Here is a 25,154-nt window from a genome sequence, read left to right on the forward strand (position 1 = left end):
CTCCTAATAATAAATATACTGAACAACCCAGCTACGTCGGGAATCTAGCATGCTCAAATCCAGGATTAAACTCATTCAATCTGGAATATCTTGAAACTGCAAGTCATTTACTAGTGCGAGGAAGGGGCCCCATGTGTCCTCAAATTTGGATACCGAGCCTCTCAGGGTACATCTAATTTTTTCTAATTGAATAAAGTGGAGTACGTCTCTAATCCAGTGGAGATGGGTTGGGGGAGCAGAGGACTTCCATTTCATCAGAATTAGACGCCTAGCTAAGAGAGTGGTAAAGGCCACCAAGTGAGCTTCGTATTTTGACAGGAACAGATCAGGGGAAGAGATTCCGAAAATAGCTGTCATTACATTTGGTTCAAATGGTACCCCAACACTACTCGAGTCCAATACCTATGTAAAGAAGGGCATGACCAAAACATATGTATATATGTGGCAGGGGCCGAACGACACCTATCACACGGGATCAATATCACCATATATTTTGGATAACCTAACTTTAGTGAAATGCACACGATGGATGATTTTGCATTGGATTAGCCCATGCCTCGCACAAATGGAAGAAGAGTGGACAAGACGTAAAATATCTTCCCAATCACCATCTGAGATTTATTCACCTAAATCCTCTTCCCATCTGTTCTTAATATTTTCTATTGAAGTAAGCCGCAAAGAGAAAATACAATTGTACATAACCGATATTAGGCCCTTTGTGCTCGACAATGGAGTTAAGAAGGAATCAACCACAGTGGCCTCTGGAAGGTTTGGAAATACAGGGTTAAGGCTACGCAAAAAACTGCGAATCTGAAGATATCGAAAGAAGTGTTGATTTGAAAGGGAATATTTCCCAGACAGCTGTTGAAAGGAGGCAAATACCTTGTCAATATACAGATCACTGAGCTTTGTAATACCAAGTGATGACCATAAAGAGAAGGTATTATCACTCAAAGATGGATGGAATAAAGGGTTTGCTGTTATTGGGGCAAGGAAGGACTGGGCCTGTAGACCAAAGTGGCGCCTGAATTGATTCCAAATTTTAAGTGTGGATTTGACAATAATATTCTTAGAATAAGGGGTAAGAGAAAAACGAATAGGGGTATGAATAAGAGCAGTTAACGAGGCAGGCCTTACTGAGGAAGATTCCATCTCAATCCATGTTGGACGTAAAGGTGATTTCTCCAACATCAGCCAATGTTGCAAAATTCTAAGATTGGCTGCCCAGTAATAAAACCTAAAGTTAGGTAGGGCTAACCCACCCTGAGGTTTGGGTCTTTGGAATAATGTTTTACTGATCCTGGGAACTTTTTTATTCCAAATAAATTCTGAGATCATGCGATCAATTTTATCAAAAAAAGAGAGGGGGAGAAAAATGGGCAGGCACTGGACAAGATAAAGAGAACTTTGAGAGAGAATTCATCTTGACACAATTAACCCGTGCAGCAAGAGATAAAGGCAATAGAGACCACCGTTCAAAATCTTCCTGGAAACTAGTCAGTAAAGTACCAAAATTATATTTGAATAAATCTTCAAACTTGTCTCTAATCTGAATACCAAGGTATTTAAAACCATTCAGAGCTATTTTAAATGGAAAATTGCTCAGCGGGTAATTACGTGCGGCTGCGTTTAATGGGAGTAACTCACTTTTATCGAGATTCAGCTTATAACCAGAGATGAGGCCAAATGAGGAGAAAATATCAAGTATCGCCGGAATGGACGTAGATATGTCAGAAATATACAAAAGTAAATCAATGTAAAGGGATGTTCGCTGCTCAGTGCCATTTCTAACTATACCCGTTATGCAAGGGCTTGATCGAAGTGCAATAGCCAACGGTTCGATGGCGATATCGAACAGAAATGTACTCAAATTACAGCCCTGCCTGGTCAAGCGATACAGAGGGAATTGTGCTGAACGGGTATTATTGGTCCTTACTGATGCAGTAGATGTATAAAGCAGTTTCACCCAAGACACAAAGTTGACCCCAAATCCAAACTTCTCCAATGTACTAAAGAGGTACCCCCATTCCACACGGTCAAACGCTTTGGCTGCGTCGAGCGAGATAACAACCTCCGGGCTAGCTGAGGGGGCGGGGCTATATAGAACATTAAAGAGACGCCTGATATTAAAAAATGAATATCGATTCTGAACAAACAAAATAATAATGAAATTGAAGCCTGGGTGAGGGATGGTGGTAAACTGTGAATTAAATGATTCCGTATACATATCAATTAGAATAGGTGCTAATTTCTCAAAAAACTTCTTATAAAATTCAACTGGATAACCATCTAAACCTGGGCATTTTCCTGTTTGCATACCACTAGCAGCTCTTCTAAGCTCATCAATACTGACCGGCCCATCCAGCTTCCGAGCTACCTCTGGACTCAATTTGGGTATGTCCAATAAATTGAAAAAAATATCATAAGCAGAGGGATCAGTGGTTTGCTCAGATGTATACAGGGAAGTATAAAATTGTTTAAATTGTTTGTTAATCTGCTTAGGATCTGTTGTTACACCAGCAGGAGTTCGAACTTGTGGGATCTGATGGAGGCAGAGGCCTGTCGTAACTGATGAGCCAGTAGCTTGCTAGCCTTATCCCCATGTTCATAATAATTAGATCTAGATTTAAGTAATAAGTCCTCTACGTGAGCAGAGGAGAGTATGTCAAATTTAGCTTGGAGAGAAATACGTTCTTTATAAAGATCAGGTGAGGGTTGAGTGGAATGTATACTATCCAATTGACTTATTTGTTTAGCCAAACTACACATTTGCTGCTTCCTAAATGTACTCTCAAATGCACTATACAAAATTATTTCACCTCTTAAATATGCCTTTAATGTCTCCCACAGTAGGGATGCTGAAATCCCAGGTGTCTGATTGATCGAAATAAATAAATCAATTTGGCTATTAACAAAATTTACAAAAGTTTCACTGGACAATAACCGACTATTTAGGCGCCAGGGGGGAGGTGTATTATCATATTCTCGAAAATGCAGTTCAAGAACCACTGGAGCGTGGTCCGATAGTACTATTGCTTCATAGTTGCAAGAGTGTAACATTGGAGCCAATCGGTTATCCATCAAAAAATAATCAATACGGGAGTACGATTGATGAACAGAGGAAAAGAAGCTGTATCGTTTACCAAGTGGGTTCAAAAAGCGCCAGGGATCTAAGACATTGAACTCATTCATAAAAGCCTGAATGACTTTGGCAGACCTCGAGGGCACACTAGTTCTGGAAGATGATCTATCCAACTCTGGGTTAATCCAGGAGTTAAAATCCCCCCCCAATAGGAGGTAGTGTGTCGACATATCAGGTAATTTAGCAAACAATGTTTGAAAAAAGTTCTCATTATCCCAATTTGGACCATATACGTTAGCCAGGATGACTGGGGTGTTGTATAATGTTGCTGTAACAAACACAAATCGTCCACCCGGATCTGAAACAACAGGTTGTGAAAATAGCAATGATGATAAATTGAACAGACGAAAGGAGCGGCTCATTGCAGAAAGGTGCCTTAGATATCACACCTCTTTCCGTCCTGCTGTACCGGCTGGCCCTTTAACACAGACTCAGCTATGTGACTAGACTACCTCCACTGTCGACTCAAAAGTGGCACAACAATGACCCCCCCCCCCTTCTGTGTCCATACTTTTTACACAGAATAGCGAGGCGGAATGATGGGGCAACATTTTCGCCTTGAACAGGCTGTGTAAAAGGGGCCATTGAAATTGAAACGCATCATTTTATGTAGGCTGGCAGTGACTTTCCAGGGCAAGCTCTCGACACAGAACATTTTGTGAAGTGTTATATCACATTTTCACATGTCCTCCTCGAAATAGAACGATATGATTAACATTAAATATTGGCCAAGTTGCCCTTTTTAAGCCTTACTTTGAGAAAGGATTTTATCTTAAAAGATATGCATTATTTTCCTTAAGCATCTGGTTTCTATATGATCATTCTTCTAATCTAATGTGCTCCTTCATGAGGGGGAAAAAAAGTTGAACGTATTAATTTCTCTCCAAACACTTGCGAAGGGTGTATAGAAAATATCAGTAAGTAAATAAACAGCCCATTGCATTAGGAATCCCTAATCCTCCCATACTTCACACTCCTCACATACTTCACACATTCTCATTCACAACAACATGGGACTTGTGTCTCTCTCACTTGTGCGAATGGGAAGCCAAATTGTGATTAGAAAAATGACTACAGATGGTCATTTTGCAGACCCTTTTTCTAAATCAACAAAGGGCTTTTTAACTCTTTGTGGTGCTATAGATCTATCCAGAGTCAAATCTTGAGTGTTTAAACCTGAGTCTGAACATATGAAACCAAATGCATTATGGACCCGTAGGGTTTGTTTGGTTCTATTAATGAAACCAAATCCGTCTTAGACCCGTAGGTTCCCATTGGTTCTATTAATGAGACCAAATCCATTATTATTTGTTCATTCTCAGAGTTAAATAACAAGGTTTTACACAAGATTGTATTGTGTCCTTTCTCATTGCTGTGAATGACTTCTGTATCCAAAAGAGGCCAAGTGTTATTCCTACAGTATTTGATGTCTTAAATCTGGTGCATTCAGTGATATTCTTCCAAACACACTATAACTGAAGTTGGGAGGATGGGCTACTGTACATTAACAAATATTTAGTTTTAATTGGCCTTTTTCACAAACATTGCAGTCTGTCTTCCATTCCATCTTAGTAGATTATATATATGTTTTTATTTATCATACCGTTACCAGCTTTGTTTAGAAGCCAACTTTCTGCCTCCGATTCTGTCTGTGATCACTTGTTTTGTTTCAATATCGCAGTAGTCATTTACATATACTGTCCAGAGGAATTGCCGTTAGCCTAACTAAAGTTAAGATTTTGTTATTGACAAAATAAACAGAAATATGTACATAATGTCAATAACAACACCTATACTGTCTTATGCTTTAAATGATTACAGACAGAATCTAAGACGACAGAATGTAGGCCTCTTAATCACTTAAACCCACCATACTTTCTTGATCTGCCAGGGGTCTAGATTTGGGGCTATATCTTGTGCCACCCCTTACCCCTTATCTTATTTGCCATATTTTACTATTTTGAAACACCTTTTTAAATGATTAAAATAGCCGATCTACAAGCTCATAACGTGTTGATGTAGATCGGCTAGGTGAACTATTTTAAAATAGTAAGAAATGGCTAATACGTTTAGGGAAAAGGGAAGGGGTGAGGCAAGATAGGGCCATTGGTCCCTTCCCTTTAACCTCTACACCAAATCCCTTTGACTAGTATGCAACCCAGTCTCACCCAAACACGGTGAAATAGCACTGTATACATGCCTAGAAAACCCCCAAATCCGTACATATTCCGCTGAAATCTGTGATGGAGGGGCCGCCGTCTCAAGCGAACTTGAGCCACGAGACACCACAGAGCGCACTAAAGAGCGTGAGTGTCCATGTCGAACGTTGTGAAGTTCGGTAGAGCCGACTCAGCCCCGTCCGAGTTGTAACCCAATAGCACAGAATCGTAAATAATGTCAAGCCAGATCTCACCTAGACACGGTGGTCGGTAAAATAGCACATAGCCTATTGGCAATTCTGTACACAATACTAGTGAAAGCCACGCCTCCGTCTCGGTCACTCAAAACAGTAGTAGTGTAATATGTATGGACTATCGGGCTGTAGTATGACATGGCCAAAAATGGGAAGCTAGAGTTCATGCGGTTCAAATTGTTGGCAATGGTGAGAACAAAAAATTCTACTAAGAGGAAATTGACTATTTTGGCCATGCTTGTGAAAACGGTCGATTCATTTATTTTCTGTTTTTGGAATGGGCTCAACAGCTGCCTACCATTCATTTGATCATGCTGGTTTACCATTGACACCTTAGACACGGAGGCATGCAGGAATGGCCGACAGCTACTTAACTTGTGAAACAACGGATTCCAGTGTTTTCCAGTGATTTATGGGTTATTTACAGTGGTTATAGACAAGACAACACGTTATTGAACTGGATGTGACCACTACTGGCCGATCAGACATTCCTCATGGGCCATAACAACAATACATGAGCTTGATAACCTCAGCCTTGTGTGCAAAAACAGAAAAGTCGCAGAAAATAGACATTTATTAGCGTGTAGAATGATAGATGGGCTATTTCTTTAGCAAGCGACTTTGTCTAACGATAAAGTATGAATCAGGCACTGTATAAAAGTGTGCTGGACCACTACATGTACCTCTGGAAAACACTGCATTCATAACAGCTCAGTTCCTCTCTCATCTCTCTACACTGTAAAATCCTCAGGTGTTAATTTAGCTCTGAGATTGTACAGAATGGAACCAAATGGACCTGCCAAGGATCCGTTTAGAGTTTTGTACACACTCAGAAGTCACAAGTGCATAAATGAACACTGATGATTTTGCTGTGTACTTTCTCATGACCTTTAGCCTAAATCACATTTTGACCTGAAAGTCAAAATAACCTTCAATTGCAATAACCTTTCTCTAACTGCAGAGGTCTCTAGCTAATACATCCGTAATGCATGCGTGCCTGTGCCTTTAAATGCAATTAGATTTCAGCGTTACTTTAACTCTGAGAGTGTAAAAGTGGACCCTTACAAGTAAATGTTTACAGTTACACTACTCTGAGTTAAATGACGCAATTTGTGTTAATTAACACATAATGTTTTACAATCTCAGAGTGAAATGAATGCTCTGGATCTTGACTTTGTAGAACCGTATGCTCGCTCAGATCTGGCCCAGTCAGATATCACAGTTATTGACAGGATGTCTCTACTGTTTGTCTTTTCAGTGATATCCCAAGAATACCAGACACATCCCACCCCCCTCTAGAATCTAGTACGTATCTCCTCTGAATTGCCTGTCTGAGTGTCTGTTTTATGATTTATTTACTCTAGTTATAATTGTCTGTCTGTTTTTTGTGGGCGTACAGTATGTGTCTCTCTGTTTCTTCTCTATACTTTTGTCTGGTATCTTTGTCTGTCCCTGTCCTTATTTTTGTCAAAATGTAGGTCTGTCTCTGTCCTTCCTTATTTCTGTCTGTTAATGTGTGTGTGTGTGTGTGTGTGTGTGTGTGTGTCTGTCTGTCTGTCTGTCTGTCTGTCTGTCTGTCTGTCTGTCTGTCTGTCTGTCTGTCTGTCTGTCTGTCTGTCTGTCTGTCTGTCTGTCTGTCTGTCTGTCTGTCTACATCTCTGTTTGTTAGTCTGTTTATCTGTGTGTATGTTTGTCTGTCTCTTTTTGTGTGTCATTGTTGTCTCTGTTTGTCTCTGTCACTCTTTCTTTTTGTCTCTCTCCCTTACACTCTTCCTCTCTCTATAACTGTACCTTCAATATCTTCTTTTTGTTTTTTCCTAGTTGTGCTCTCGCCCTGTTTTTGTTTACACACACGTGCACGTGCACGCACACGCGCACGCGCGCGCACACACACACACACACACACACACACACACACACACACACACACACACACACACACACACACACACACACACACACACACACACACACACACACACACACACACACACACACACAGCTAAAGTTTTCTGATTTCATTGACCAAACGAGGATGTAACTTGATTGAACACCTCTAACAAGCCACACATCCTTACTGACTCACGACTTTAATTACAAATCTATGTTTGCTGCAACACTCATTTGAACTTCTCGTGTGTGTGTGTGTGTGTGTGTGTGTGTGTGTGTGCGTGTGCGTGTGCGTGTGCGTGTGCTGTGGCTCTGGCAGCAGGTTCCAGTTCTTTTGAGTCCCAGAAGATGGAAAGGCCGTCCATATCTGTCCTGTCTCCGTCCAGTCCTGGAATGCTGCGAGACGCACCGCAACTCATGCCTGGACAACTCTCTGTGAGTGTATGTGTATGTATTGTACAGTGGACAACTCTCTGTGAGTGTATGTGTATGTATTGTACAGTGGTGGGCAGTGTTGATTTCCTAGACTCCAACTAAGACCAAAACTGTTCATCATTAGATCAGCTATTTTTAGCGCGCAACAATCTACGTTCATGCAACATGCAAGTGTAAAATCGGCCATTTCGACGCCACCATGGCACCGCCAAAATCCTTTTTTTTTGTCAACAAAATCAACTGTACATTTAGTCGACTAAAATATTTGGACTAAAACTAGACTATAGAAGTATAACATTTCAAATGACAAAAATATGACTAAAAATAACTGGAATTTTATTCTAAATAAATATGACTAATTAAATCAAATTGTGAACCCTGGTGTCAACACTGGTGGTGGGTCTGCTTTCATATACATAATATACAACTGTGTGTGTGTGTGTGTGTGTGTGTGTGTGTGTGTGTGTGTGTGTGTGTGTGTGTGTGTGCTCGCGCGTGCGACTGTGCATGTGTGTGTGTGTGCGTGCGACTGTGCGTGTGTGTGTGTGTGCGTGCGTGTGACTGTGCGTGTGTGTGCGTGTGCCCTCCAGGTGAAGCTGTGGTATGATAAAGTGGGTCACCAGCTGATCGTCAACGTAATGCAGGGGACGGAGTTTCTTCTTCGAATGGACGGCCGGCCCAGAAACCCCTACGTGAAAATGTACTTCCTTCCTGACCGGAGGTACAGCAAAAACACTGCTAAACATACTGTGTGTGTGTGTGTGTGTGTGTGTGTGTGTGTGTGTGTGTGCACGCTCGCACGTCGACAACTCCACACGTTGTGGGTTTGTAGATCTGCAGTGTGTGCTTGTCCATGTACAGTATGTATGAGCACGGCATAGTGTAAACAGCTGCAGATGATTGCAACACATATGCAACCAACTACAATTAAACACAAACTGGAGACACACATGTGCCACATAAAGACATGCCCATTGCCCACACACACACAAGCCGGCACAGCGCACACACCATGGTTTTATAGATAGTTATAATCTAGAGGGCGGACTGCCCCGCCCCCCCCCAGCTATTCATTTCAATGGAAGTTGATCACTGGGGTTTGAAGCACCTGGAAGAATGCATACTTCCCCATTTTTTGGGAGCTTTTAGCTTTTTTGATCGGATTTGCGTATCAGCGAATGTTGCGACGGGATCGGTGATCGGCCGATTATGATCGGCCACCGATCGATAGGAACAACTCTTATTTCAATGGGGAAATGGCATACTGTTTTGGTATTTCATTCATTCATGGAGAGGAGAGCTCATTTTAGTGCAGCCGCGGAGCAGCGAGTCTTTGCAAAGCTTTGATCTCCATATTTACTACTCACGTGTGTCTGTGTACTACTCATGCATGCTTGTGTCCCACACAGCGATAAGAGCAAGCGGAGAACCAAAACGGTGAAGAAGACAGGAGAACCCAAGTGGAACCAGACCTTCGTGTACCCACACATCCACCGCAGGGACTTCAGGAACCACATGCTGGAGTTAACGGTCTGGGACCAGTCCAGACTACCAGAGGAGGACAGCACCTTCATGGGAGAGGTACCGCACCCACGCACGCACGCACGCACACACACACACACACACACACACACACACACACACACACACACACACACACACACACACACACACACTTTAATCATTTATTTATGTCCACATAAGAGATACAATCCAAGGACACAAATATTTACAAGGTGCTGTACAGAGTGCAATCAGCAAATCCTGGGCAAATACCCACACACCCTTCAGGGGTACAAGTAACAGCGTCTTCGCCATATTTGGCGGCTACCGATAGTAGAAGAGATTGCACAGAATTGTGCAAGCCGTTTAGCTGCTTTTTTTGGCACCCCAAGTTGTTGGAAGCCTCTTACAACCAACCTATGTACATGTCCTAGGCTGAAGATAAACACAAGTAGATTGAAATAGCCTAGCTCTATGATGGTCTGGAGGAGCGGCTGGTATTTAATGACTTTGGTTCTAAAGGCTTCCTCTAAGCTAGAATCAAAGGTGCAGGCCAAGGATGGAAACGGATCTGTTCTCTTCATTGACTTTGGCCGGGTTTCTCAAACACGTTTAGTGTAAGACTTCTAGTGCCGCACATGCCCTCCAGGCCGCACACAGAAGCCTGTCTGCTGCCTAATTGGCTGCTTGGCAGCCAATCGGGCACTATGTCCTTTTTTGGGAAACACGACGTATAGACATAAAAAAACCTAGACTAGAGCACGCAACCCTATCAGGCTTTTGAATGACACTTCCAGACTACAACGAAGTTGTGGCCGTTTCTGCCTGCTTTCATTATTTTACATTATACTATACATTAGGATTAGGCTACATAAATGCTGCTGCCGCCTTTCACAACAAGGCCTTTTATTTACACCATTTTACATCCACCATCGCTGATGAGCGGCGCTTTGAAGGCGAGGAGGCTTGCTCATTGTATAGGAACTTATTATATCATATGGCTCTGCATCAATGTAACATTATATGCGTTGTGAGCCATGCTGTCACACATTTTGCGGATTCACCGTTTACATGGAGACGGGAGGAAATGGCGTTCTCAAAGATTTCCACTCTGGAAGGGGGTTTCACTTTGTTGGGTTTTCACCCCCAAAAATCCTGTTCTCGAGACCCAAACCATACCTTACAACGTTCTCGTGTAAAGTCAATGTCAATATAAAAATGTCATAATTAAATTAATATTTTCATCTCAGCATCATCTAGAACTTCAGCCAACTTGCCATATTTTTTATATATATTTCTTAAAGGACAACTTTAGTTTTTTTTCAACCAAGGTTCATGTTTTAGATTCTTATTAGAGAAAGTAAAAGATCAGTGTTAATTTTTATTCATTTGCTGCTTTCTTTCGTTTTAGTGATTTTTGACAGGGGGCGGGGGCATTCGAACATGGGGCTAAATATGTATTTTTTACTAAATTTTATAGCGATTTATTTTATTTATTATTTACTATAGTCCTACTAGACCCCAGGAAATTACATCTGGCCACACAGGAATGGATCTACGGAATGTGAAGGGGGTGACAAACTGACATGTTGAGCTATACAACACAGTATGGCAGCCCCCTATAGTACCCCCCTTCACATTCAGTAGATCCTGTGATGTTTTGTGGCCGGATGTAATTTCCTGGGGTCTAGTAGGACTATAGTAAATAATAAATCGCTATAACATTTTGTAAAAAAATACATATTTAGCCCCAGTTTCGAATGCCCCGCCCCCCTGTCAAAAATAGCAAAAATCGCTAAAACAAAAAGCAGCAAATGAAAAAAAAATAACACTCATCTTTTACTTTCTCAAATAACAAACCAAAACATGAACCTTGGTTGAAAAAAACGAAAGTTGTCCTTTAAGATCATCTGATCACCCGTGACAGCCCATTTAGGAATAATATAACTCCTTGCGCTGTCTTCATTTTGCTGCTGTTTCGACTGCGGCCAAAATAACAAATCTACAAGCTGTCGACAGCTATGGCGCAGTGTATTAATGGCGTATATGTATTTTTTTTGGAAAGGCACGCCACATTACGCAAACATGAACCACCCGAATGTTTGTTTAATTTTGAAATTCATATATATTTAAACGATAGACTCACGTCACTCACCTCTCTCTCTCTCACCGCACCGCACCACGCTGTTCTTTTGGGCATGGCGCATTAGAGCTCCCACAGGAAATGTATTTATTTAAGATGACAGCGTTTCGACCCCCTATGGGTCTTCGTCAGGTACCTGATCAAGCAATTGATTAATGTACTCGTCCTCATATTTCGATGAGGGCTTCGTCTATCCACGGTAACAACAATCTAAAATATGCCTTCTCCCCGTCTCCAACTGTTTTTCATCATTCATCCACCACCAGGGGGGGGTTATTTATTTGATGCGGGTTGGAAGCGAAGTGAAACCCCAGTTTTTTTGGTGTGTTCTTTGATCCGCTCTGCATCAAACTTCGATAATTAAACAAACATGTCTAGGCCTACTTCAGCATCAAATAAATTAAATTGCCTATATATATATATATATATATATATATATATATATATATATATATATATATATATATATATATCATTTCTATCCAGCAGTACAAATATTATTAAATTAAATTAAGTGATGTCGGCAAGGTAAATGTAGGCGTACTGTATATGAAAACACTGTCTCATTATGCAAGTGAATTAAATAGCATAACATTCGATTGTGGGTTGATAAATATAGGCGTATACAAGGAGGTTAAATGGGAGGCTATTGCGCAGTCAAAGTTACCATTACAAGCTAGTTAATTCAGCATTCTTTAATTGACCGGTCAGGCCGCCCTGTAGGCCTCGGACGAGGCCTATACTACTAGGCCGCACTTAATTTCAGCGCCGCTTCGGACAAGGCCTATACTACTAGGCTGCACTTCATTTCAGTGCCTTATAAGGAAAGTTGCGTGGCACATCAATGTTGAATATCTATGTTCACAGTGAAAGGGGAGGCGTTGTGGTAGAACCATACGCACGTTCCACTAGTGCGGTCGTTTCAGAAACCCGGCCATCAGAGAGATGTGCAAAGATTTCAGGATTTTCAGTACAGAGTTGAAACATGGACACAGGAATGTTTGTACATTCTCAGACAGTGTAAAATGTCCTTTGTTATGAGATCAACTATTCTGTCGTGGCGTGTTATGTAAAGCCCTTTATAGGCATAACAGTCATTCAGAATGTGTGACGCACGCACGCACGCACGCACGCACTTTTACCTAAGTGAGCAATTCAAGTCCTTTTCCCACCACCGCTGGCTTGTCTCATATGTCAGGTCCTGATTGAGTTGGAGACGGCGCCGTTAGACGACCAGCCCCACTGGTACCCCCTGCAGACCCACGATGTGTCCTCCATCCCCCTGCCCAGACCCTCTCCATTCCTGGCCCGCAGACACACACACGCCGACACCCCCAGCAAGAAGCTACAACGTAAGTCTGCATGGGGGGTACAAATCGTATGTCTTTGTCCAGGTGTGTGTACAGGTACATGACTACTGTATGTATTCCTCATGTGTCTGTACTGTGTGTGTCTATAATTATTTGTGTGTGTGTGTTTGTGTGTGTGTGTGTGTGTCTATGGTTGTGTAGGTTCTCAGCGTGTAACAGACCCTGAGTTTGATGAGGGTTCAACAGTTGTGTGTAAAGGTGGGTTAGGCCCTAACCGTTAGAGTATTGCACACACACAGTGTTCCCACATCAGTGTGTTATTTGTAGTGGTGGTAGAGGGCAGGTTGGAGTTGGAAAGATGAGCAAGCATTCCCTTGGTCTGGGGTGGGCAACTTTGATGAAGGAGAGAGGGCCACTATATTTCCACAATCACTCCAGAGGGCCACTATATTTCCTTACTCATTCCAGAGGGCCGTATTATACTGTCTGGCACGTTCTGAGCTTGTAGATTGGCAATTTTTGCTATAATTTCTTGCCTGATGAAGGTCTGACCGACCGAAACGCCGCTGCTTAAATACAATTCTGTAAGTGAAGACAGTGTGCGGGATTCCAGTTTTTTCCTACTCTTCGAATTGTAACAGCTGAAATCAATAATATATCTTTATATATATTTCCGATATGAACCTGTGAGCCACATTAAGTGGAGGTGGGGGCGACATATGGCCCTCGGGTCGCCAGGCATTATGGTTTACCTGGACTTAAAACTAAACTAAACAAAAAAAATTGAGAACATGATTTTTTTATATAACATTTAAATGAATTAAATTAGATTCTAACTCATTTAATACAAACAATGAAACTTAAACTGAATTTCAGTTTTACTGTGTTGGCCTTTGGTTTACACTTGCTGTGTATTGGAGTGAGAGAATTAGGCTCAGTTCGTCTGTATGTGTTCATATTACTATTTTCATAAACCTGTTTTATTTCACAGAACATTTTTAACTATTGTCTTTGCTTCAGTTCTTGGAACATGTTTTCAGATGGGGGCCGGCGGCCGAATCTATATAATTCTGGGGGTCCTTCACATGAAAAAGTTTGAGCACCACTAATATAGAAACATAGGTTTTTTCAGAAAACTGTCAGGGTTTAGAAAACATTCGTAGAATCTGCCTCAGGCCTCTATATGACTAGTCAGTCAGCCTCTACAGATAACGTTCCAAGTGGGAAACGCTGTGTGTTGCAGGGCATTCATCATCATGGGTTGTCGGCCTGGGAGGTTGTAGTTCAGCCTCCATGCCTTGGAGCCGTGTTCCCATGAGGCATTGTTCTGCAGTAGTAGAACAATGAACTTGGAGAAGAAGTCTCCAACACACTCCATGATGTCATTTGGGGTTAGGGCTAGGTGTTTGCTTGGTTGAACAACTAGCTAGCCCCACCGTCGTTTTTCTTTTTGTACAATGCTAACTGACGTGTGTGTGTGTGTGTGTGTGTGTGTGTGTGTGTGTGTGTGTGTGTGTGTGTGTGACTGTGTGTGTGTGTGTGTGTGTGTGTGTGTGTGTGTGTGTGTGTGTGTGTGTGTGTGTGTGTGTGTGTGTGTGTGTGTGTTGAGGGTCTGACTTGAAGAGTGAGAGTGTAAGATAAGAATGGAACAATACAAACCATTATTTTAACCGATTACCTTTTAATTTCCATGCATGAGGATGCATTAATGGTAGATAATCTTGATCACTTTCCAACACTACGCCCACTCCCCTGCCAAAGTTATCAATGTCTCGGTAATGACATGAAAGAACAAAATCATATTTATCCATAGTCGCATACAATTTACCTTTCCCTTTTCACCTGAAAGGAAAGTAACATTTTCCAATATATATTTGTTTGGTTTTCACACAAAGACCATGAAATTAAATGTGGGTATTGATTAACGTTTTCTGTGTCTGGACAGTTATTGTTCACATGCGACTACACTACACTATGTCAGAAGGCCTGGTTTGGTGTTGTGTGTTGGCAAAGTGAAACTTTGGCATGGTATCTCCTGATTCATCTGCCATGATGAGATACTTGACTCTCAACTAGAACAGAGTGCTAGCTATTGTGCTTGCATCTATCCTGAGACTGTATACTATATATAGTTTATACTACACTGCAAAATCAATGTCAATTAACTACACTCAATTGACACTCAGGATCTTGTAGTGTACGCATTAAAGAAGTCCCTTTACCCTTAATACATTAATAGTCATGCAAGCTGTTCCCTTGGCCTGCAGCTATTCTGCATTAGAACCAATAGATTGAGCAAACAGTTCCTCTTCTGGGTGAACTCAAAGTGCAGCTAACGTATAAAAAGTGGGACTTCTTCAATGGCAATTTCTTCCTACAACAAGTTGTATAATTACATACCTTGTGTCCTTTTTTCTTTATGTGTGCGTGAAAATTCATATCTGTCCGTCAATGTGTGTGCACTCTCTGTGCCTGTGTGTGTGTGTGTGTGTGTGTGTGTGCGTGCATGTGATGTGTGTACATGTGCATTGGTTTGGTGCCCAGCAGTAGACGGGCATGGTCGGGAGAGGCACCGGGAGCCCGCCTCCACCCTGGAGGTCCCCGAGCAGCAGAGGACACCCAGCCACCACCTCCGCTCGCGATCGGTGTCCCCTCATCGAGAGGAGCAGGAACGTGCCCGCTCGCGACCTTCCAACGTCCCCGCACAGAGGTACAGTACTGTATGGAGAGTATAGGATCTGATTCTCAAAGGAGACATATTAGGGGCCTATCCTATATTTGAGGATTACTTGTATATTACCTATATTATAGAGTGTGTGTTATTTCTTTCTGTCTCCAGAGACAGACAGTACTGCTGAAATGGCAGTGTGTGTTGGCTGCGTTTACTTGGCCTGCTGTGGTGCAGAACAGACAGTGCTCCCCGCATTGCTTTAGCCTGATTTTCACTTTTTGCGCACCAGTGTCGCACACCGAAAATAGCCAATCTACAAAGTGCGTCTATAACTCCAGCACACAGCCAACAGTCTGTCTAAGCGTTTCATTAAACAACGTAGTCCAGAGTGTTCATTGAACTCTGAGGGTGTAAAAATGCATCTGGGGGGTTTCTTTTGTTTTTGTTTTCTATTTATTTGAAAAGCAGTTTGACGATTGCACAGGAAGTTCCTGGGACTTCTTTCTATTGAGGTCCTCTCACAGTTTTCAGATGAATACGTTAGAAATACATTACAATACAAAACACATGACGTAAATACACAGTACTGTACATATATAAAACCCATTTAGGCCTGACAAAATAAAAAAAACGTTCGCTCTGAAAGAATATATATTAGATATAGATTTGTGCCGCATTTTTACGATTTTTCAAAAATAGCAGAGCTACAAGATTGTAGCGTGCCACTAAGTGGTCTATGAGCTTGTAGATCTATGAGCTTGTAGATCTGCTATTTTTCTTTTTGGTTGGCTTTCTTTGCCCCACACTGCCTCCAGCACGGCCTATCATCCCCTTTGTATTTTTCCTGATACGGGGTCTTAAAATATCTAATAATATTTTTCCAACAATGCTCTCTCCAGTCCATAGAACAAGTTGAGGTAGACTGGAACTCCCAGATCCCTTCCGATCTGCTATTTTTCAATAGCTAAAGTATAACATAATGCTTAGTTAAAACACCAAAAGGGGTTCCCGCCCAGAAAGGGTTAACCTTCTTAGACTTCTCTAAGGGAACCTTTTCTAATAGACATGCCTTTGTCTGCTGTATAAAATAACTCTGATTGGTTGTCAGTTTGACACTGGTTTCGAGGCCGTTCCATTTCACCACTGATTGTTTTGTTTTTTGTTTTTTATGGGTTCTTTTGCGGCTTTCGTCATTTTTATTTTATATTTTTTATAGAGGGACAGACAGTAGGCTGACAGGAAATGGGGGAGAGAGAGGGGGGAGTGACATGCAGTGAAGGCCATCGGGAGTCGAACCCGCGGCACACTGCCAGACTCGGGCTACCGGCCAAGGTGCCTGGACCGCTGAGCCACGGCCCAGGCCTCGCCACTGATTGTTTATCCGTCTGTTGATCCTCTCTCTCTCTCTCTCCTCTCTGGCTGACTTGCAGGAGTCTAGACGACGAGATTCCTCAAAGCCGTCGATCGCGCTCTCCTACCCGTTACCACCACGCAACCAGAGGTCCCCAGCAAGAGGAATACCTGGATGACAGGTGTGTGTGTGGGTGTGTGCATGTGTGTATGTGCGTGTGCACTGCTTATACTGTATCTAACTCTCATTCAGTCTCTCTCCAGGAGTCGTCTAAGCTGTCGTCAGTTTAAGTCAGAGTGTGTGTGTGTGTGTGTGTGTGTGTGTGTGTGTGTGTGTGTGTGTGTGTGTGTGTGTGTGTGTGTGTGTGTGTGTGTGTGTGTGTGTGTGTGTGTGTGTGTGTGTGTGTGTGTGTGTGTGTGTGTGTGTGTGTGTGTGTGTGTGTGTGTGTGTGTGTGTGCGAGTCAGAGACCATGACAATGTGTTGAACAGCAGAAGGCTTGTAGGCAGAATGTGCCCATGTGGTTCTGTGAGAGTGACACATTTGTTCAATCAAGAATTGAATTATTCACTTTATCCATTACTTCCCCTTTGCTAGTCCCCCATTGCTAATGCTATCCCTTAACTTTTGTGTGCGTGCGTGCGTGCCTGCGTGCGTGCGTGCGTGTGTGTGTGTGTGTGTGTGCATGCGTGCGTACACAAGCTATTAGTACAGCAGTGGCTTCTCTCTCCTGTTCACCTTCTCTTCCTGTCCTCTGGTCCTCGCCTCCGTTGTTGATTTTCCTCATGTGTCACCCATCCCCATGGTAACCCACAGTGAGGTCATCATGATCCACCAATCAATGCGGGGCAAAAGTGCTGAGTGCCTACACACCAGGTAAACCAGCAAATCACGACATTGGTGACTGTACATTTGTTTTGTGTGTGTGTGTGTGTGTGTGTGTGTGTGTGTGTGTGTGTGTGTGTGTGTGTGTGTGTGTGTGTGTGTGTGTGTGTGTGTGTGTGTGTGTGTGTGTGTGTGTGTGTGTGTGTGTGTGTGTGTGTGGGGTTGTTTTGACTCAACACAGCTTAATCCGGAACGTTAATTTAATAACTCGGAATTGAATGAACACTTTTACTGTGCAGTCATGTGTCATGCATGGCCAAGTTCCAACCAAATTAATTTCACTAACTAAACCCCTCCTTTTTCTTTATGATTTCTCAATTGTTTGGTTGGACTGTGGATCTGCATACACTCTGCCTTCTGTGACACGTTATGATGACCGTAATATGATCACCATCTGATCATATGACTCTTTGATCAATCTCATCGTCATCAAAACATAGTAGATAGAAGCCTGGTTTAATATTTCAGCCTCCATTCAGATGTAGAGGTGTCTGTATGGAGGGACTCTTAGTCTTTGTGTGTGTGCGTGTGTTGCGTTCAAGTCAGGCGTTTTATCCATCACACTCAATGGAATATAATGAGTTCAGTCACTGAGTCCTGCCACTCTTTCTAAAACCACTGGAGGGCACTACAGCACCATGCCTTTGTAAGGTCTGCATTTCCATCCCCCAAACTTTGTCAAACTGTGGCTTCCCATCTTCAAAGCCACTCCAAATGTCACAAAGATTCTGAATAGAAAATAAAACCCCCTCAAAGAAGTGTTTGTCCTGTCAAATCGAGTTAAATGGAGTCTCAAACTTGTGCAGTGTACCCTGCATTCCATTACTTTGACAGACAGGGGAGGTTAAAGCAAAAGGTTTCCTAAACACCTTTCTAATCATGTCTGCACCAGTGCCACATAGCCCTTTGATCTAACACTCCCTCAAACAGATAAGTTAGTTACAGAAAATAAATGCCAATTTTTCATCCGCATTCCTGTGTCCAGTAAGGGGACAGCTCAATGTTGGCTGCTGTGAACACGATGTTTTAAAGGCAGTAGGTTAATAGACTTGTACGTATAGTCCATGCTGTGTACCCTGGCTGACAGTGTCCTTGAGCAAGAAGCAGAATGAACACCGAGCCTGCTCTTTCATTGTAAACTGTGCTGGATAAGCATGTCAGAAAAATTGCCAAAAAAACAAAAACAAATCATGATAATCACATCTTCGTTACTGCACAGTCACATCTGTGCAGTAACTCTAAAATAACGATGTTCGCATTCTGGATTTGACTGTTATCTGCAGGGAGAGGACAGCATTTCCTATGCTATGGGTATGTTTTTAGGAACAAATCAAATAATAAGTAATGCTGTCCCTAACTAGACTGCTGATGTGTTGAAAAAGGTATTTTGGTATTTTTAAGAGTGTCAGTAGTGCTGAGAACCTCTCTGCTTCTACACTCACGCGCATGTGGACACTTGAGTTAATTTATTTGTGTTGTCAAGTGATCAAATGCTTCAATCGTGAATATATCACATTATTTTACATAGTTAATTAATCACGATTAATACAAAAAATATTTTCCTTATCTTTTCAAAATCTACCTTAAAGGAATTGTTTAATTCCTTTAAGGTAGAAGGTAAGGTAAGGTTTAATAATCCCATTGACGGCCCTAGTTATAATGTAAGAAAAACAAACGCATCACTCCTATCTCAAGACCTTTTTGTAAAGATTTGTTTTTAATGTAGACAGGATAGATGAGAAACCAAGAGCAGAAACAAGCAGGTGATGTTGTGATTAGGGGCTCTAATCTGTCATCTACAGCAGGGGTTCCAAAACGTTACCATGACAGGCACCCCAAATTACCATACTGTAGAGTGTAGATGGCAAAAAACAAACAAACAAAAAAATCAGCTGGCCCACAACGTGTCATGTTAGTTCTGCTATTTTCAATAATGATCTTTTTTGTTTAGTTTTTCACAATAATGTAATGCCCAAAATGTGGACACCAGGTTGAAAGAGGGCACGGTGGCACAGTTGGTAGTGCTGTCGCCTCACAGCTAGAAGGTCCTGGGTTCGATTCCCGCTGGGGACGCTGTGGGCACTGGCGGCGTGTTCCCTCCTCCGCGTCATCAGTGCCCATACCCGAGGGGGGGGGTTGGCGATAGGGCCTCTCTGTGTGGAGTTTGCATGTTCTCCCCGTGTCCCCTAGGGTAGATACCCTCACAAAAACATGCCGTAATCCTGGTCTCTAAAACTACCTCCCCCTGGACAGCCGGGGCGCCTGATGGAGGGGAAAGGAACTGGTCGGAATAACGTGTCCCTTCCACGCGCTACGTCCGGCCGGGGAAATTCCCCTCTTGTCAGGTGAAAAGAAGCAGCTTGGACTCCTCATGCATAGAAGGAGGCATGAGGTCAGTCCGCTGCCCCCCCAGGTTGGCAGAGGAAGTGTAGCGCCCAGGATTACATTAGATAATTGGCACTGGGTGAAAAGAAAACTGGGTTACAAAATCGTGGGATAAAAATGTAAGAAAAAAAGAAAAAAGAAAGAGGTTAAACTGGCATTAATATGATTTTAATGTTTCTTTTTCTGATCTCCGTTCCAATTGTCCCCCTGGCACTCCTTGCCCAAACGATATCTCATAAATCTGTGAGCTACTTTACCAGTGGACTCCATCTCAAGACATTTTCAGTCCACTAACCACTAACCAGTCCAGTATCAATCAAATGTATTATCCTTATTTGAAGAAGCAGATCATCTGGTGAAGAAATAATCGGTAAAATAAATAAATAAATCATGACTTTATAGGTTAGATTTGTTTAGAATAACGACAAGATTCAAGCTCAGAAACGTATGAAGCAAATAGTACTTATTTCATGCGGTGACTGTCACTGTGGATAAACATGCCAGCTTAAGGCCAAATATGTGAATTTTATATATCCTGAAATGAGCCTGATAAGTCCAAATATACTTTCCCATTCAGGAATGTTACTCCAGTGATTACAACTCTTGCGTTTTTATTTTCCCCCCTCTCATCTCACCTTGCTTGCATTTTCCTACCTCTGTATTGTTCTATCATGTTGCATGTATGCAAAAACACACACTCATTGTCACACAACCCACGTGGATGTCAGGAGGTCTACTAGGCAGAGTGGCACACTGCCACCTAAGATGCCCCTCTTATTTAATGCCACCGGCAAGGTCACTTACAGGTAAGTCCAGTTCAAGACAGTCATCAACAAAGTACAATTTAAATTAACGCACTCTGTAAGTATTGCATTTGATACATAAAGAAATATGTGCAAATGGAGATGCACACAGTTGCACACACATAGCCTCCATGCACAGTGAATTACTTTACACATACAATATGTTTGTACTAGGCTCGCCCTGTCTACATCGTAGACTACGTCGAAGTCACCCTGAGAAAGATACTTACTTAAAGGGATATTTCACTTTCAAAAAAACATTTTGATCATCTACTCAGGCTCATGTGAACACCCCAGTCAGTTTTTATGTTGCTCGATTCAGTATTTAGATATTTGATATTAATTTTAGCTACTCTGCCCCCTTCCTTTTAACCACCATAAAAAATATATATATATGTAGGTCTATATATTAAAAATAATATCAAAATAAATTAATTTAAAACATGGGCACCTCGCGTATTAGGACAATATCAGTCACCTAAACCATGGACAGGTGTTTTTGATGAATCTTACCGGGGGGCTACACTGGGGATGGAGCGGAACCGTACCGTTGGTGGAGCGGAACGGAAGCAGCTACGTAGGTGTCACCATTGACAATTTGTCCGCCCCACGGGGAGTTTGATATTTACTGTTTTTTCCCCTCTGAAGGCGAGGCGAAGGGCTACGTAACCCCCGCGTACACACGGAAAAATAGATCACTTGCGTAGGAAAAAAAAACAAGATTCACGTGCGGAGCTTACGCACAACCTGCGCACCGCACCCGCGCTCAGTGTAGCCAGGTTCCACTCATTATAGTGGCAGCGTACCATTGCGGGCTCCCGTGGACTCCGCAGCCAACCCAGTGTAGCCCGGTCGTAACATGGTTAAAATGGAGTTTGACGTTGCTATATGTTTGTGTAGGAAGGGGGCAGCTAAAATGATGCCAAATATCTAGTAAATACTGAATCGAGCAACTTAAAAACTGTCTGGGGTGTTGACATAAGCCAGTAGATGATAAAATGAACTAAAGTGAAATATCCCTTTTAATAGCTGATAAATCAGGCTTCAGACGACCCGCATCTCATTGATGCACGCATGCACACACCTGCGTGCACATTTATTATTTGACCCCCAAGTCCTATGGACCAGTCTCTCTATGTGAGTATCACAGCAACAAATAGCTTGAAACCCTTTCCCGTTTCAGTTTCTTTCGTTTCCGGTTGCATGCTGTTTGTTTTTGTTTTTGTTGTTGTCGTGGCATAGCTCCGCCCTGCCTGTACGTCGAAAGACGAGTGTTGCTGTGGGGTCAAGCGTTGTCACGGCAACTCGTCGCTCCATCACACACCACCGCATTCCCAGATTCACAGACGATATTACGGTTAGGTAAGACACACACACACACACAGCTACAGCCCACTTTTCAAAAGTTCGATGTCTGGTTGCAGGACATCACGTCTTCAGACAGAAACGTTTCTTAGAACATGCCATGACAACGACAAGGTCTCCATAACAAAGCCATCTCCATGACAACAAACCAACCACGGTTCTGTTGTCAAACTAACTTTTTTTTTTTGTCCATTGTTTTCTCTTTGTGTTTGGTTCTGTCCTTTCCTCCTGTCCCCTCTCCTCTTCCTCTCTCCTCCTCTTCTCTCTTCCTGCATTGGATGGCATGTTGTGCTCTGGTGGTGACTAGTGATCCGCAGCCTTCTCTGGACAGGGTTAGGAGCGCTAGCATCAACTGTCTGACTCCAGACAATCATGCCCCCTCACCACGGTCTGAAAGGTACCAGCCCTGTGCCCTCTGTACCAACCATGACCCCACCCTCTCAGTTATTTTTCCCTGTGCTCCTTCAGCTTCCCTGTCATCCTTTAGTTCCCAGCCCTCTTTTCTTCTCTGCTATCTTATTCCTCATTGTCAGTTTGTCATTCTCACCTTGTAGTCGCTTATCTTTCCTTCCTTTCTGGTCTTTCACTGTTCCTATAGATAACTGTTCTCTCTAGTCTTGTAAGCTACAGCATAGTCCCTTCCTTAGCCCCGCAGCCTCACCGAAACCTTAGCCAAGCTGTGCCCAACACTCCTTGCCCTATCTGTTGTTTTCAGCCTTGTTCATGGTTATTTTACACAGCCATGCTCGAGCTCCCAAATGGCCATGCCCCGCGCCCTGCTTGACATCTGCACATGTAAAAGCTATTCCAGCTGAGGTGAAGTTTTTCGGCAGTGTGGTGTTAAAAGTGATGCTGCAGAGAACTCTGATGATGAATAATCTTGCTTTACCCTATAGGCTTAGGTGGTATGCATTTTTTTCATTTTTTTCTTGCACTCATTACACAGGGGCATATGGTATCTTACTATTGTATTTATTGCAGCATTTGCAGTTTTCTTCCATAGAATTCAAACCCAAAAAGTCACGGAATCATTGTACAATTCTCAGAAAAAGAGAATGCTCAGTGTGTACTATAAACTGTATACAAACGGGGACAGGAGGGGATAGCATCAGCCAGGACGATTGTATGCTTGTTAATTGATCGCAGATGCTGTCATTTTCTCTGCATGGAAAAACTTTGTCCAAGCAAATACACCTGGGTCATTGATACTGTAAACTTGGCCGGCCCATGTGGGAATTCACTGAGGGAAACCACTCAAACAGCTGCTTATTTCACCAGTTTCATACCAAATTTAATTCACTTATCACTTATCAGTGTGAAAAGGATTCTGCCAGGATTACAAAATACCGGGGTATATACCATATTAATGAATTACCACCCAAGCCTACTTAATCCTTTATGTTGCATCCTTTATGCTTTCTCAAATCCTTTTCCTATATGTATAACATTTGTGAAAATATGTATTTTTTGTTGGCCAACATGTTTGTTCAACAAAATATACTGTAAGTGTAAACTAGGAAAAAGTGCCCCTCGGTCCACAGGTAATAGCATCTGTGACGTTTGGACAAAATGTGTAGGAGTAATTTGAAAAATCAAACAGATCTGTGTTGAACACATGACTATAGAGATAGTGTATAATGATTTGCGTGATGTATGGATAAAATCTGTGCGAGTAATATAAAGAAATTTGTTTTTGGCCTCATGGTGACGCTAAAACAGGCAGATGCGAAAAATGCAGGGCAAAGGTTTTTCCTTGGCCTCCAGGGAATGTACACAGATCGTTGCAGTTATTATAGGTAAAAACAGGAATGGGCCTGTTATGGCGCCACCATGAGGCTGATTTGAAAATGTTTAAGTGGCATTTCTTCCTCTGCCTAATGTGCATGCATAATTGCACGGAAATTGCACGATGTGTTAAGATTTGAGGCATTTTGTTCAAAATCGACCAATCTTGCAAAATTTGGAAGGCAATCGTAGCCGATGGAATATGGGGAAGCGGACAGGTCCGTGTTGTTCACATGACTATGGACATAGTGTATTCCGAATTGCGTGATGTATGGATAAAATGTGTATGAGTAATCTACAGAAATGTGTTTTGCCTAAATCAGCCTCGTGGTGGTGCTATAACAGGCCCTTGTGGAAAGTTTTTCCGGCAGAGTTTTGAGCTGACTTACTCGTTCACCTAGTGTTCTTTTTACGGCATGGTTCCTATAGGGGCCCGGCTGTCTAGCAGAGGGTCAGTGTGTTCATGTGACTGTCTGTGTGCCTCTCTGCGGCTATAATCTCACAAACCACTGGACCGGTTTGCACCATATTTCTGCACGGTGCCAGTAGGCAGAAGAAGTCGATACCTGAATATTTTGTGCTTATTTATATTTCGTGAGTCATTCACTGTCCCCGCCGGGGCTGCCGCTCATCTATATTTGGGCAAGAATGACATCAACATCAACATGATGTCTGAAACCCACAGGAAGTCACGTCGTTGCTTTCATCATTTCTGTGGTTTCTGGGAGCTTTGCCCTCTTGAAGATCTATAGATTGTCTGTAATCTATCTATAAGCTCACAACAACAATGGGCTTATAGATCTCCTATTTCCGCTATATAGCGGAAATAGGAGGCCTCCTATGTCCAGCTTTAGGTGTGTAACCCAAATTTTGTCCTAACGCAAACATTAAATCTCATTGACAATGAATGGACAATTTTGAGTGTTGCGGAACACAAACATTGAAGACGAAGGTGAATACGCAAATTCTGATTGGCCGGAATGAGATGATGTACGATGATGAGACACGCAAGGTTTCAACCCGACAGCGACGGCATGTTATTTCATACTGTAGGTCCAGCAGGTCTGTTGTTAAG

The 25,154-nt window shown here is 42.5% G+C and overlaps 1 protein-coding gene across 1 annotated transcript in view; it reads left to right on the plus strand.

Annotated features, from left to right (window-relative positions):
- Positions 1-25,154, plus strand: part of rims1a (regulating synaptic membrane exocytosis 1a) — a gene marked incomplete at both ends in the record, with an annotated part of 107,261 nt that overhangs the window by 65,301 nt on the left and 16,806 nt on the right. Inside the window, 12 exon segments of the mRNA XM_083775867.1 lie at positions 4,042-4,059; positions 6,814-6,860; positions 7,765-7,880; positions 8,471-8,601; positions 9,290-9,461; positions 12,725-12,878; positions 13,038-13,094; positions 15,381-15,546; positions 16,938-17,039; positions 17,673-17,732; positions 20,855-20,932; positions 22,602-22,691. Of these exon segments, the coding sequence (XP_083631993.1) occupies positions 4,042-4,059; positions 6,814-6,860; positions 7,765-7,880; positions 8,471-8,601; positions 9,290-9,461; positions 12,725-12,878; positions 13,038-13,094; positions 15,381-15,546; positions 16,938-17,039; positions 17,673-17,732; positions 20,855-20,932; positions 22,602-22,691 (1,191 nt within the window).

This window comes from Protomyctophum parallelum (assembly GCF_964188405.1).
Source record: "Protomyctophum parallelum genome assembly, chromosome: 10".
NCBI classification, from domain to species: domain Eukaryota; kingdom Metazoa; phylum Chordata; class Actinopteri; order Myctophiformes; family Myctophidae; genus Protomyctophum; species Protomyctophum parallelum.